This window comes from Loxodonta africana, chromosome 3 (genome assembly GCF_030014295.1).
Source record: "Loxodonta africana isolate mLoxAfr1 chromosome 3, mLoxAfr1.hap2, whole genome shotgun sequence".
NCBI classification, from domain to species: Eukaryota; Metazoa; Chordata; class Mammalia; order Proboscidea; family Elephantidae; genus Loxodonta; species Loxodonta africana.
The window spans coordinates 181,811,710-181,825,631 of record NC_087344.1 but is presented as its reverse complement, the minus strand read 5'-3'; the positions used below and the strand labels follow the sequence as shown (position 1 = coordinate 181,825,631).

Sequence of the window (13,922 nt, the reverse complement as noted above, 5' to 3'; positions counted from 1 at the left end):
TAATCCTTGCCCCTGGTTTGGTGTGCCCATTTAGTTTCAATGGACTCTACTATCCGATCTGATTGGGTCACACACACAGACACTTTACAAAGTGTTGACAGTTGAAGGCTGTTATTATTGTTTATAGAAGGTAGACAGTAAAAAACAGGAGCAGATTACTTACAGAAAGCATAGAGTAAACAACAGGAACAGATTTGAGGTGAACCAGCCTCCTCCACCCCACGAGTACCCCACTTAGCGTCATAGAAGAGGAATCCACTTGTGTCTGAAAGTGGACCCACTCACCCTTCCCAAATTACCCATGTCCATTTCTGTGTCACTGGGTGGGTGTCCTGTGGATCAGGTGTCAACAGGTATGTCATCAGCTGAGGTCACGTGTGGCATGGCTGTGTTCTCTATCTCTCCACAACTTTTTCTGGCCAGGTCTGGCCCCCTGTGCTTACTGGTCTACTCTCAACCGGCAGCTCCAGGATAACCCCAGCCAGTGCCAGGGTTAGGTCAGCATTACAACAGCTCTTGAGGCAAAACTGTTCTATGGGCAATCTCTGTACAGTGTATGCCCAGCCCTCTGTGGGCAACCTCTTGGCCCTTTGGACAGGCCTCCAGTCGGCCCCCTGGGTAGGCCTCCTCTCAGCCCTCTGGGCAGGCCTCCTCTCAGCCTCTTCTTAGCCTTAATATTACAGCTCTCAGTACAGCCAATGTGCCTGCCACTGCCAAAGGCAGACCAACTTAGCCCCTAAGCTGCTGCTTACTCTGCTGAGGCGTCTGCCTGCATGGGCCCCAGCTGTGGCTGCTTCCCCTTTACAGGGCACCCAGCAATACTGGCAACCTCCAGCCCGGAGGTGCCCAGCTCCACACCTCGCACCGACTCTGCCCACTGGCACTATGCTCACTTGCTGGCTCTGCCACTGGGCCCTTTCTGGGCCTCTTCTGTGTTATCAGCTCAGTGTTACAGACTGTGGCCCATATTATAGTTCTTATATGTGGGACTAGGAGGTTCTCAGCACAGCCACCTCAGGTCAAAGGACACAGCCCTCTCCAGACTCTTGTTGATCGTGAAGTTCAAAAAAATCTTCTGTGAGATGGCCGCGTATTAGGAAAACTCCTTGTCAATTTCAAGATACGCCTTTCCTAAGAGGATGGTAAACCAGCCAATCCTGTTGGATGGATTGGCTATGTGCATAGCAAACCAACCAATCACGTGGCAGCTTGCAGCCCAGCCAATCATTTTGAGAGAATTGCAAAACCAGTGCCAGAAAGACCACGTAAGAGAAGCACGTTACAGCACAGTATCGATCAAACGTAAAGCTCTAATTTAATTTAATCTCATTTAATTGTTCAGCCATACCAGCTGTACTTCCACAGTCAACAGAATAGCATGGATACTGGCACAGGAATAGAGAAAGAGAACAGTGGGGCAGAATAAAGTCTAAGAACAGAGTCCAATAGATGAGGTCTCCAAGTAAGGTTTTACGGTTATTACCTCATACAGTAGGGAGCGTTTAAGTTACAAAACATCTCCATTTTATATCCCAAAGAGTTGAATGGCTTCATGTGACAGTCGTCAGGGAGCCATGCTTCATAGATTCTGTGTTTATTTACTGTAAGTAATCCTTAGCCAGATGTATCCTACTAAGGGCATTCTATAGAAAAGGACTCTTTCCCCCTAGCAAATATTATTAGTTTATCTCAGGGGGTCAACAAACTTTTTCTATAAATATTTTACACTTTGTGGTCCATACATACTTCATGATAAAAGTTTCAATTCAATAGCAAACGATAACAATTCTAAATCTGTATGTATCTAATACAGTAATACTTCATAAGCAAAACTGGTAGAGCCAAATGGATCACAGGTACTACAGCCTCCACCAGACTGAGTCCAGTACAACTAGATGGTGTAACCACCACCGACTGCTCTGACAGGAATCACAATAGAGGGTCCCAGACATAGCTGAAGAAAAATGTAGAACAAAATTCAGACTCACAAAAAAGGCCAGACTTAACTGGTCTGTTAAAGACTGGAGAGATCCCACAAGTGTGGCCCCCGGACACCCTTTTAGCTCAGTAATGAAGTCATTCCTCAAGTTCACCCTTCAGCCAAAGATTAGACAGGCCCTTCAAACAAAACGAGACTAAATGGGCACATCAGCCCAGGGGCAAGGCAAGAAGGCAGAAGGGGACAGGAAAGCAGGTAATGGGAAACCCAAGGTCAAGAAGGGGAGAGTGTTGACATGGAGTTGGCAACCAGTGTCACAGAACAATATGTGTACTAATTGTTTAATGAGAAGCTAGTTCTGTAAACTTTAAAGCACAACTTAAAAAAATGGGTAGAACTGTAGAAAGAAATTGACTAATCCACCTTTACAGTGAGAGATTCCAGCACACTGTTCTCAATTACCGATAGGTCAGGCAGACAAAAACATTGGAAAAGAAAAGGTTTAAACACCACGAGATAACAAGCATCATTTATTGAACATACCTAGAACTTTGTTGTTGTTGTTGTTAGGTGCCATCAGATCTGTTCTGACTCATGGCAACCCTATGTACAACAGAACGAAACACTGCCTGGGGGTCCTGCACCATCCTCACAATCGTTGCTATGCTTGAGCCCATCGTTGCAGACACTGTCAATCTATCTTGCTGAGGATCTTCTTCTTTTTCACTCATTCCCATTGCTGTTGATTCGATTCCGATTCACAGCGACCCTATAGGACAGAGTAGAACTGCCCCATAGGGTTTCGAAGGAGCAGCTGGTGGATTCAAACTGCCAACCATAGCTCTTAACCACTGCACTACCAGGGCACCTCTCTTTCACTGACCCTTTACTTTATCAAGCATAGTGTCCTTCTCCAGGGATTGGTCCCTCCTGATAACTTGTCTAGAGTACATGAGACTACGTCTCGCTATTCTCACTTGTAAGGAACATTCTGGCTATATTTCTTCCAAGACAGATTGGTTCATTCTTCTGGCAGTCTGTGGTATATTCAATATTCTTCTCCAGTACTATAATTCAAAGACATCAATTCCTCTTTGGTCTTCCTTATTCATTGTCCAGCTTTCATATGTTTATGAGGCAATTGAAAATACCATAGCTGGGGTCTGGCGCGCCTTAGTCCTCAAAGTGACATCTTTGCTTTTCAACACTTTACAGAGGTCTTTTGCAGCGGATTTGCCCAACATGATAATGTTGTTTGATTTCCTGACTGCTGCTTCCATGGGCGTTGAGATCAAAGTAAAATGAAATCCTCGACAATGTCAATATTTTTTCCATTTATCATGATGTTGCTTACTGGTCCAGTTGTGATAATTTTTGTTTTCATTATGTTCGGGTGTAATCCATACTGAAGGCTAGAGTCTGTTATCTTCATCAATAAGTACTTCAAGTCCTCTTCACTTTCAGCAAGCAAGGTTGTGTCATCTACATATTGTAGGCTGTTAATAAGTCTTCCTCCAATCCTGATGCCTAGTTCCTCTTCATATAGTCCAGGTTCTCGGATTATTTGCTCAGCATACAGTTTGAGTAAGTATGGTGAAAGGATACAACCCTGATGCACGCCTTTCCTGATTTTAAACCACGAAGTATCCCTTTGTTCTGTTTGAACTACTCTTGATCTGTGTATAGGTTCCTCATGAGCACAATTAAGTGTTCCAGAATTCCCAATTTTCACAATGTTATCCATAATTTCTTATGATCCACACAGTTGAATGCCTTTGCATAGTCAATAAAACACAGGTAAACATCCTTCTGGTATTCTCTGCTTTCAGCCAGGATCCCTCTGACATCAGCAATGATATCCCTGGTTCCACGTCCTCTTCTGAATCCGGCCTGAATTTCTGGCAGTTCCCTGTTGATATACTGCTGCAGCCACTTTTGGATGATCTTCAGCAAAATTTTACTTGTGTGTGATATTAGTGGTATTATTTGATCATTTCCACATGCTGTTGGATCACCTTTCTTAGAAATAGGCATAAATATGGATCTCTCCCAGTCAGTTGGCAAGGTCGCTGTCTTCCAAATTTCTTGGCATAGATGAGTGAGCACTTGTTTTTAATAGCCTTGCTTTTTACCAGCACCTTCAATGCAGCATGCTACCTCCTGAAATGGTTGAGCATCGACTAATTCTTTTTGGTACAGTGACTCTGTGTATTCCTTCTGTCTTCTTTTGATGCTTCTTGCATTGTTAAACATTTTGCCTGTTGAAACCTTCAGTATTGCAACTCGAGGCTTGAATTTTTTTCTTCAGTCCTTTCAGCTTGAGAAATGCCAAGCCTGTTCTTCCCTTTTGGTTTTCTAACTCCAGGTCTTTGCACGTGTCGTTATAATACTTTACTTTGTCTTCTGGAGCTGCCCTTTGAAATCTGTTCAGCTCTTTTACTTCATCATTTCTTCCTTTTGGTTTAGCTGCTCTGTGTTCAAGAGCAAGTTTAAGAGTTTCTTCTGACATCCATTTTGCTCTTTTCCTTCTTTCCTTTCTTTTTAATGACCTTTTTGCTTTCTTCATGTATGGTGTCCTTGATGCCATCCCGCAGCTCATCTGGTCTTTGGTCATTAATGTTCAACGAGTCAAATTTATTCTTGAGATGGTCTCTACATTCAGGTGGGATATACTCATGGTCGTACTTTGGCTGACATGAACTTGTTTTAATTTTCTTCATCTTCATTTTTGAACTTGCATATGAACAATTGATGGCCTGTTCTGCAGTCGGCCCCTGGCCTTGTTCTGACTGATGATATTAAGCTTCTACCTTGTCTCTTCCCAAAGATGTAGTCGATTCGATTCCTTTGTTTTACATCCAGACTGCTGTTTATGTTGTTGGAAAAAGGTATTTGGTCTTGCAGAATTCTGTCATTCGATCTCTGGCTTCGTCTCTGTCACCAAGGCCATATTTTCCGACTACTGATCCTTCTTCATTTCCAATTTTTCCCTTCCAATCACTGGTAATTATCAATGCATCTTAGTTGCATGTTTGATCAATTTCAGGCTGCAGAAGTTGGTAAAAGTCTTCAGTTTCTTCATCTTTGGCATTAGTGGTTGGTGCATAAATTTGAATACTGGTCCTATTAACTGGTCTTCCAGTTTGATAATTGAAAAATAAGGGTATTTTTTAAAAATCTGCAGTAAATTAGTGTAACACTAGCTGCTGTAATAATGTCCATATTGTACAAGCTTAAACCAATTGACGTTTTGTTTAAATAATAATCCTTTGCGGTTATCCCAGGTCAGTGAGGGACTTTACCCTATGAAGTGATTTAGAGATCCAGGCTCCTTCCTGAGTATGGCTCCACTATCTTTCAGGGTCCATGCCATTTTGTGTGTGTGATAAATAGGTAACCAAAACATTTGCCCTTTCCACAGTCTTCACATGTACAGTTCACAGTGTCTTCTTTATCCAGCCATTCAAGCTTTATCTTTTTTTTGTTAATTATGGTTACATGTTTTTTTGCAAATGTTTCCATTTTATCTGTTTTTAGATTTATTGACATGAAGTTACTCATACTACTCTTGATTTTTCTATCTCTTCCAAATCTATAGTTATGTTTGTTTTGGCTCCAGTAGTATTTATTTATGCTCTAATTTTTCTTGATCTGTCTTGCCAGACAGGAGCCCTGGTGGCACAGTGGTTAGGCACTCAGCTGCTAACTGAAAGGTTGGCAGTTCAAACCCACCAATTGCTCTGTGGGAGAAAGATGTGGCAGTCTGCTTCCATAAAGACTGACAGCCTTGGAAACCCTATGGGACAGGTCTACTTTGTCCTATAGGGTTGCCATGAGTTAGAATCACTTCAATGGCAATGAGTTGGGTTTTTTTTTTTCTTTTTTTGTTATCTTGCCAGAGAGTATTTAGTCTTGTCAAAGAGCTAACTTTTGGCTTTGATAAATCTGTGTTTTCTCTTAATTTTATTTTCGGTTTTGCTGATACCTTTATTATCACCTTTCTGGCTCTAATACAAATCTAAGTAAGTTGTCTAGTAAAACTGGATTGAGGAAAATTATCTGAAGCCTGTTTTTTTTTTTTTTTTTCAGTCTGTCACATATAAGTTTATATATACCTTACTCCATACTCCCACTTGCTGTCCCCAATGAGTCAGCCCTTCCAGTCTCTCCTTTCGTAACAATTTTGCCAGCTTCCAACCCTCTCTACCCTTCCATCCCCCCTCCAGACAGGAGATGCCAACACAGTCTCAAGTGTCCACCTGATACAAGTAGCTCACTCTTCATCAGCATCTCTCTCCTACCCACTGTCCAGTCCCTCCCATGTCTGATGAGTTGTCTTCGGGAATGGTTCCTGTCCTGTGCCAACAGAAGGTTTGGGGACCATGACCGCCGGGATTCTTCTAGTTTCAGTCAGACCATTAAATATGGTCTTTTTGTGAGAATTTGGGGTCTGCATCCCGCTGATCTCCTGCTCCCTCAGGGGTTCTCTGTTGTGCTCAGGGCAGTCATTGGTTGTGGCCGGGCACCATCTAGTTCTTCTGGTCTCAGGATGATGTAAGTCTCTGGTTCATGTGGCCCTTTCTGTCTCTTGGGCTCATACTTATCGTGTGACCTTGGTGTTCTTCATTCTTCTTTGATCCAGGTGGGTTGAGACCAATTGATGCATCTTAGATGGCCGCCTGTTAGCATTTAAGACCCCAGATGCCACATTTCAAAGTGGGATGCAGAATGTTTTCATAATAGAATTATTTTGCCAATTGACTTAGAAGTCCCCTTAAACCATGGTCCCCAAACCCCCGCCCTTGCTCCGCTGACCTTTGAAGCATTCAGTTTATCCCGGAAACTTCTTTGCTTTTGGTCCAGTCCAGTTGAGCTGACCTTCCATGTATTGAGTATTGTCCTTCCCTTCACCTAAAGTAGTTCTTATCTATTAACTAATCAGTAAAAAACCCTCTCCCACCCTCCCTTCCTCTCCCCCTCCTAACCACAAAAGTATGTGTTCTTCTCAGTTTATACTATTTCTCAAGATCTTATAATAGTGGTCTTATACAATATTTGTCCTTTTGCCTCTGACTGATTTCACTCAGCATAATGCCTTCCAGGTTCCTCCATGTTATGAAGTGTTTCACAGATTCGTCACTGTTCTTTATCGATGCGTAGTATTGCACCGTGTGAATATACCACAATTTATTTAACCATTCATCTGTCGATGGACACCTTGGTTGCTTCCAGCTTTTTGCTATTGTAAACAGCTGCAATAAACATGGGTGTGCATATATCTGTTCGGGTAAAGGCCCTTATTTCTCTAGGGTATATTCCAAGGAGTGGGATTTCTGGGTTGTATGGTAGTTCTGTTTCTAACTTTTTAAGATAACGCCATATAGATTTCCAAAGTGGTTGTACCATTTTACATTCCCACCAGCAGTGTATAAGAGTTCCACTCTCTCCGCAGCCTCTCCAACATTTATTATGTTGTGTTTTTTGGATTCATGCCAGCCTCGTTGGAGTGAGATGGAATCTCATCGTAGTTTTAATTTGCATTTCTCTAATGGCTAATGATCGAGAGCATTTTCTCATGTATCTGTTAGCAGCCTGAATATCTTCTTTAGTGAAGTGCGTGTTCATATCCTTTGCCCACTTCTTGATTGGGTTGTTTGTCTTTTTGTGGTTGAGTTTTAACAGAATCATATAGATTTTAGAGATCAGGCGCTGGTCAGAGATGTCATAGCTGAAAATTCTTTCCTAGTCTGTAGGTGGTCTTTTTACTCTTTTGGTGAAGTCTTTAAATGAGCATAGGTGTTTGATTTTTAGGAGCTCCCAGTTATCTGGTTTCTCTTCGTCATTTTTGGTAATGTTTTGTATTCTGTTCATGCCTTGTATTAGGGCTCCCAAGGTCCCTATTTTTTCTTCCATGATCTTTATCGTTTTAGTCTTTATGTTTAGGTCTTTGATCCACTTGGAGTTAGTTTTTGTGCATGGTGTGAGGTATGGGTCTTGTTTCATTTCTTTGCAAATGGATATCCAGTTATGCTAGCACCATTTGTTAAAAAGACTGTCTTTTCCCCAATTAACTGACACTGGGCCTTTGTCAAATATCGGCTGCTCATATGTGGATGGATTTATATCTGGGTTCTCAATTCTGTTCCATTGGTCTATGTGCCTGTTGTTGTACCAGTACCAGGCTGTTTTGACTACTGTGGCTGTATAATAGGTTCTGAAATCAGGTGGAGTGAGGCCTCCCACTTTCTTCTTTTTCAGTAATGCTTTACTTATTCGAGGCTTCTTTCCCTTCCATATGAAGTTGGTGATTTGTTTCTCCATCACATTAAAAAATGACATTGGAATTTGGATCGGAAGTGCATTGTATGTATAGATGGCTTTTGGTAGAATAGACATTTTTATAATATTAAGTCTTCCTATCCATGAGCAAGGTATGTTTTTCCACTTAAGTAGGTCCTTTTTAGTTCTTATAGTAGTACTTTGTAGTTTTCTTTGTATAGGTCTTTTACATCTTTGGTAAGATTTATTCCTACGTATTTTATCTTCTTGGGGGCTACTGTGAATGGTATTGATTTCGTGATTTCCTCTTCGAGGTTCTTTTTGTTGATGTAGAGGAATCCAAGTGATTTTTGTATGTTTATCTTATAACCTGAGACTCTGCCAAAGTCTTCTATTAGTTTCAGTAGTTTTCTGGAGGATTCCTTAGGGTTTTCTGTGTATAAGATCATGTCATCTGCAAATAGAGATAATTTTACTTCCTCCTTGCCAATCCGGATGCCTTTTATTTCTTTGTCTAGCCTAACTGCTCTGGCTAGGACCTCTAGCACAATGTTGAATAAGAGCGGTGATAAAGGGCATCCTTGTCTGGTTGCTGTTCTTAAGGGAAATTGAAGCCTGTTTTTTATGCTAATAAAACTAATCTGTGCCTAAGTATGAGTTACATTTAGAAAATTGTACTCTACATAGGTAGTATATTATTTTGTTTTTTCTGAGATCCTTTCTCTTATCCTGTCTGTTAATCAAGGACTCTTTCCATTGCAAGGGATAGAACTCCTAACTCACACTAGCCTAAACAAAAAAGGGAACGTGTTGGCTTTTGTGGTTGAGAAGATATGCGTGACTGGATGTCAGTGCCCGACAATGTTATTAGTAGTCTGTTTCTATGTCTCAGCCATGCTTTCCTGTGCATTTCCTTCATCCACATGACGGCACAATGGCCACCAGCCAGGCTTGTTTCTGCAAGCCTAGCAACCCCAGCAGAAGAACAACTGAGCCCTGAGAACTCCATCAAAGTCCCAGGATTGACTGTGATCAGAGGGTGGGGTCAACTCTAGTCAACCCCCATGGGCTAAGAATGGGGGAGAGGTGATTCTCCACAGAAAGGGGTGTGTGAGTGTATGAAAGAAACAGAGGTGAGGGGTAGGGCGTAGATAAATGAAGGGGGTAGTATTGGTAGGAAAGTGAGATGCCGGGCAGGTAAGAACACCTGATGTCCCCTAGGTCTTAGTACATCTTGAATTGGCTCAACAAAGGAACAAAGCTTGATTGTTCCATCTTGAGGTTCGGGAAAGGCTGATGGGAATAATAAAAGATCATGAAGCAAAAACTAGGCAGGGAGGCAGTCACATTGATTGCTGTCTTCTCACCTAGTAGTTTCTTCGTCCTCTTGGTGGTGCTGTAGAAGCACGAAAAACATCCTCCTGCTCTGCTTTACTTTTCTGCCAACTGAAATTTCACCTTTAAAGAGATAATCTTTTCATCATGGCACTGAGTCTCCAGGATTCCCATTGGTGACTGTAGCCATTAGTCACATGTAGCTATTTAAATAAAATTAATTTAAATTAAAGATTGCATTTCTCATTCACACTAGCCACATTTCAAATGCTTAGTAGCTATGTGTGGCTACCATATTGGCCAGATATAGAACATTTCTATCAGCATAGAAAGTTCTGTTGGTGAGCGCTGACTTAACACATTAAGCTGTTATCACCAGGGACACCAGTGCAGGGTGTCAGTTACTCTAAAGAGGATTAGTGAGAAATTTTTGTTGTGACAGAGGTACTGAGAGTAGCTGACTGGAGCCATCCTGTGGCCCTGTTTTCACAGCTTTAAAAGATTTCAGCTCCTTCAGACTTTGCTCTGGACCTCCAGAGAGTCTGCCGTCACAGAGCTGAAATTGCTGACAGTCTCTTTTAACCTAATCCAGAAGGGCAGTGTGGTTCCATGTGCCCAGCAGCCACTTGAGAGCGCTGGTAGCCGAGAGCTGTGCTTCGTCTAAGGCAGTCAGCGCCCATTAACATCAGCTAGCATATATTTCCACCCCTTGTCATGAACTCAGTTATCTCTCAGTATTACAAAAATATGATAAAAACTGATTTTTTTCCTTCTGCAGACCTGTCCCACTTTGCTCTGTTGTTGTGATAAATAGCCAACTTGATAAAGTTGAAGGAAGGAAATTTTTTGTTTCCTGTAATGTTCGAAGTGTTGATGAGCAGACCCTACACACAGAGGGAACAGGTAAGAAGCTGCTGTTATCTTTCTGCCTAGCTAGCTCTCTATCTCTATCCCCTCTTTTTTTTTTGCTTTGGTTTATAACCCACACGTGCCCAGAAATTTTAAATCCCTGTCATGCAAAGAACAAGTCAAAGGTATTCTTATACATGGCTGGTAGAGAGTTATTTGCCATTAGCTTTCAAAATTACAAAGTCATATACCTTTTGACCCATTTTCAGGACTTGATCCAACATGTCTACTATAACATGCACATGGCTGGTAACCAAAAGGTTGGAGGTTATAAAGGCAACCCAGATGCACCATCGAAGAAAGGCCTGGCAATCTACTTCGAAAAAATCAGCCATTGAAAACACTATGGAGCACAGCTTTACTGTGACACGCATGAGCCGAGGTCGACTTGATCGCAGCTGGCTTTTGTAGTCAACATGTGCAAAATTCCAGTGTATCTGTGTTACTCATTGCGATGTTATTTGCATTAGCAAAAGATGGGAAAACATAGCTATCCATCAATAGGAGACTGGTTAAGTAGACTGCAGTTCAGCCATAAAATAGAACCAGGAAGCTTTTTATGTATGATATGGAGCAACCTCTAATAAGTGTTGAATGGAAAATGCAAGGTGCAGGATAATGAATATAGCATGTTATCATTAGTGTAAAAAAGGGAGGGACCATCCCAATTTCCCTATTGTCTTCTCCTTCCCTTCTTTTTCCCCTTTTCTCCTTCTTTCCATTTCACCCCTTCCTTCATTTCTGAATAATTTATTCCAAAGCCATTAGGTGGGTTTGGCACAGTGGGGGGCTCAGAGATGAGGGGGAGGCTACATGCAGGGAGGGGCATGGAAGGCCCAGCAGAGCGTCTGAGCCAGAGTGGTGTGAGGGGGACATCCGCACAGGGTGTGGCCCAGTGCAGGGTGTCGGAGCCCAAGGAGGGAAGGAAGGAGAGTGGCATGGGGTGTCAGAGCCAATGCAGCGGGAGGATGGGTGGCACATGCTGGGGGACTGATAAATAAGTAAATACACTGTCAGAAAAGGGAGCTGCAGGTATGCAGAGAGAGAAAACTAGAATGAGCTCTGGTGCTGGAGCGAGCTTGGAAGTATTGGACATTTATGTTTTCCCGATCTTGCTCTTGCAAGTAATGTTCTAACAAATAACAGACATATATTATCACTTGGCACACATTTTGGCAAGTAACTCTCCAAGGGTCTGGGGGGAAATAGTTGTTTGTACTATTCTTGCAGTTTTTCTGTAAGCCTGAAATTATTTCAAAATGAAAAGTAAAAAATTGAATATATATATATGTATAAAAAAAATTTTTTTTTTTTCTATATATGCATAGACTGTCCCAGGCAAGTTACACATTTTTATTGGTTGTCTCAGAAGGGAACTGGGTAGGCTGGAAGGGAGATTCCACTGTATGTCCTTTTGTACCTTTTGAATGTGGCCAGGTGACTATTACCAGGCTTTGTGGAGCCTAAGGCTTATACAATTCAAGAAGCTCACTTTAAGAAAAAGAATACAAAATGGGGAACAAAAGTGAATATTGACTATTTAAAAGGAGAAAAGAAATCTCACCATATCCCTGCTCTCTTGGAGCTCTGCCTTCAGGTCCCTTCCTTCAGAGGTCTCTATAGGCAGTTTACCAGAAATGCGTCCGTGGAAATGCTTGCTGAGCACACCTGCTTCCTCTCCCCAGCGTGAGCACCCACAGCTCCCAGCTCTCTCACAGGGCTGTGCCTAGAGGAGCCGCTGGAGCCTCGCCTTCGTTAGCTTCAGATTTAGACAAATTGAGTTAGATACTCAGTGTTTTTGTTTTTTCTTTTTTCTTTTAATGGCCCTCAGATACACAGGTTTGGAGTAATCATAATCCTTGATTTAGGACACACAGTTATTATTGGTATATGGATGGTCATCTTTTATTTGTCTTTATTCATTCACTAATGTACTTATATTTTTAACTAATGAAAAACAAACACCCTGGAGCCTACCAACAAACAAGAACCAAAATCTTAATATTGTCTTTGACATACCACCCCCGCATCTCACCCTCCTGCTTTTACCCCAGAAGTAACTGCAATCCAGAATTTTGGTTTTCACTCCTATAGGCCTTTTTATTTTTATCAAAAATATATATATGCCTAAAGAATACGAATCCACCAGGTGCTCCTTGGAAACCCTCTGGGGCAGTTCTACTCTGTACTATAGGGTCACTATGAGTTGGAATTGACTCGATGGCAGCGAGTTTGGTTTTGGCTTCAGGTTTGTTTTATATAGGAAAAATGCTGTATGTGTTCTTCTGGGATTTTTTTTTTTTTTTTCACTCAGCTTTATATTAACTGAGGTTCATCCATGTTGTTGGCTGCGTAGTTCACTCATACTACTGCTGTGTGCTATTACACCATGTAGCTGTACCACAGTGGGTTTATCTTTTCTCTTGACGATGGGCTCCGGCTATGTGAATGGGGCGGCTGTGAACATTATTGTTCATGTCTCCTGGTAGTGCACACAGTGGAGAGCTTGGCACATACTTAAAAGGAGAATTTCTGGGTATGTGAGTGTTCAGCTTAACAGGAGAATGTCAGACTGATTTCTAAAGTTATACCAAATTACACTCCCACCGGCAATATATAGGAGATTCTTTTGATCCCTGTCTTCTCCAGCAACTGGTAAAAGTCAGACTTCTTGATTTTTGCCAGGCAAATAGTTATAAAATGGTATCTCGTTGTGCTCTTGATTTGTATTTCCCCGATCACATATAGGGTGGGGTATCCTCTTTGTATGTTTATTGACCATATATATTTCCCATTCCGTGAAATCCCTATTTGTGTGTTCAATCTCTTTTTCTATTTGTTTTTTCTTAACATTTTCTTACTGATTTACAGAAGTTCTTTACATGTTTTGTATTAAATCAGTCCTTTTGTTGGTTATGTAAGTTGCACATATCTCCTTCCAGTAGGTGAGTTGTCTGTTTCTTTCTTTTAAGGTATCTTTTTGATGAACAAAAAGTTTTAATGTTAGTGTAGTTGCATTTATTAATTTTTTTCCTTTATGATTAGTGCTATATGTGTCTTGTCTAAGAAATTTGTTTTTCTCCTAAGGATCAACTGTTAACAGGAATGATGTATTAAAGGAGCAAGACGGAGGAGATAGTGGATAATTTGAATGCACAGTCAGTATAAAAACTCCATTCTAGGTTGTGGTTTCTACCTCCTGTCTCACTAAATTTTTCAATTTTTCAATAAAGGTGCCTGATCACTCAATTTTAGTTTTAACTCCTTCTACTTCCATATCTCTCATGAAAGTTGCAGTGAACCATGAAACGGCCAAAAGAGAGAGGACTGGTCATCCAGGGTGAGGTAATACGGTACTGAGATAGTCAGAAGTTGATTCTTAATTTAACTGAAGAAAATAAGAATGGGCAGACAGAATGAAGTCCAAATGTGAATCTATGTGCCTTTATTTCTGTGTCTG

The 13,922-nt window shown here is 41.4% G+C and overlaps 1 protein-coding gene across 2 annotated transcripts in view; it reads left to right on the top strand.

The window, feature by feature from the left end:
* THEM4 (thioesterase superfamily member 4) overlaps nucleotides 1-13,922 on the top strand; it is a 64,647-nt gene that overhangs the window by 47,548 nt on the left and 3,177 nt on the right. For both annotated transcript variants that reach the window (XM_010589426.3, XM_010589425.3), the window contains one exon: nucleotides 10,332-10,456. In XM_010589426.3, coding sequence (XP_010587728.1) covers nucleotides 10,332-10,456 — 125 coding nt within the window. The remainder of the gene's footprint in view (nucleotides 1-10,331; nucleotides 10,457-13,922) is intronic.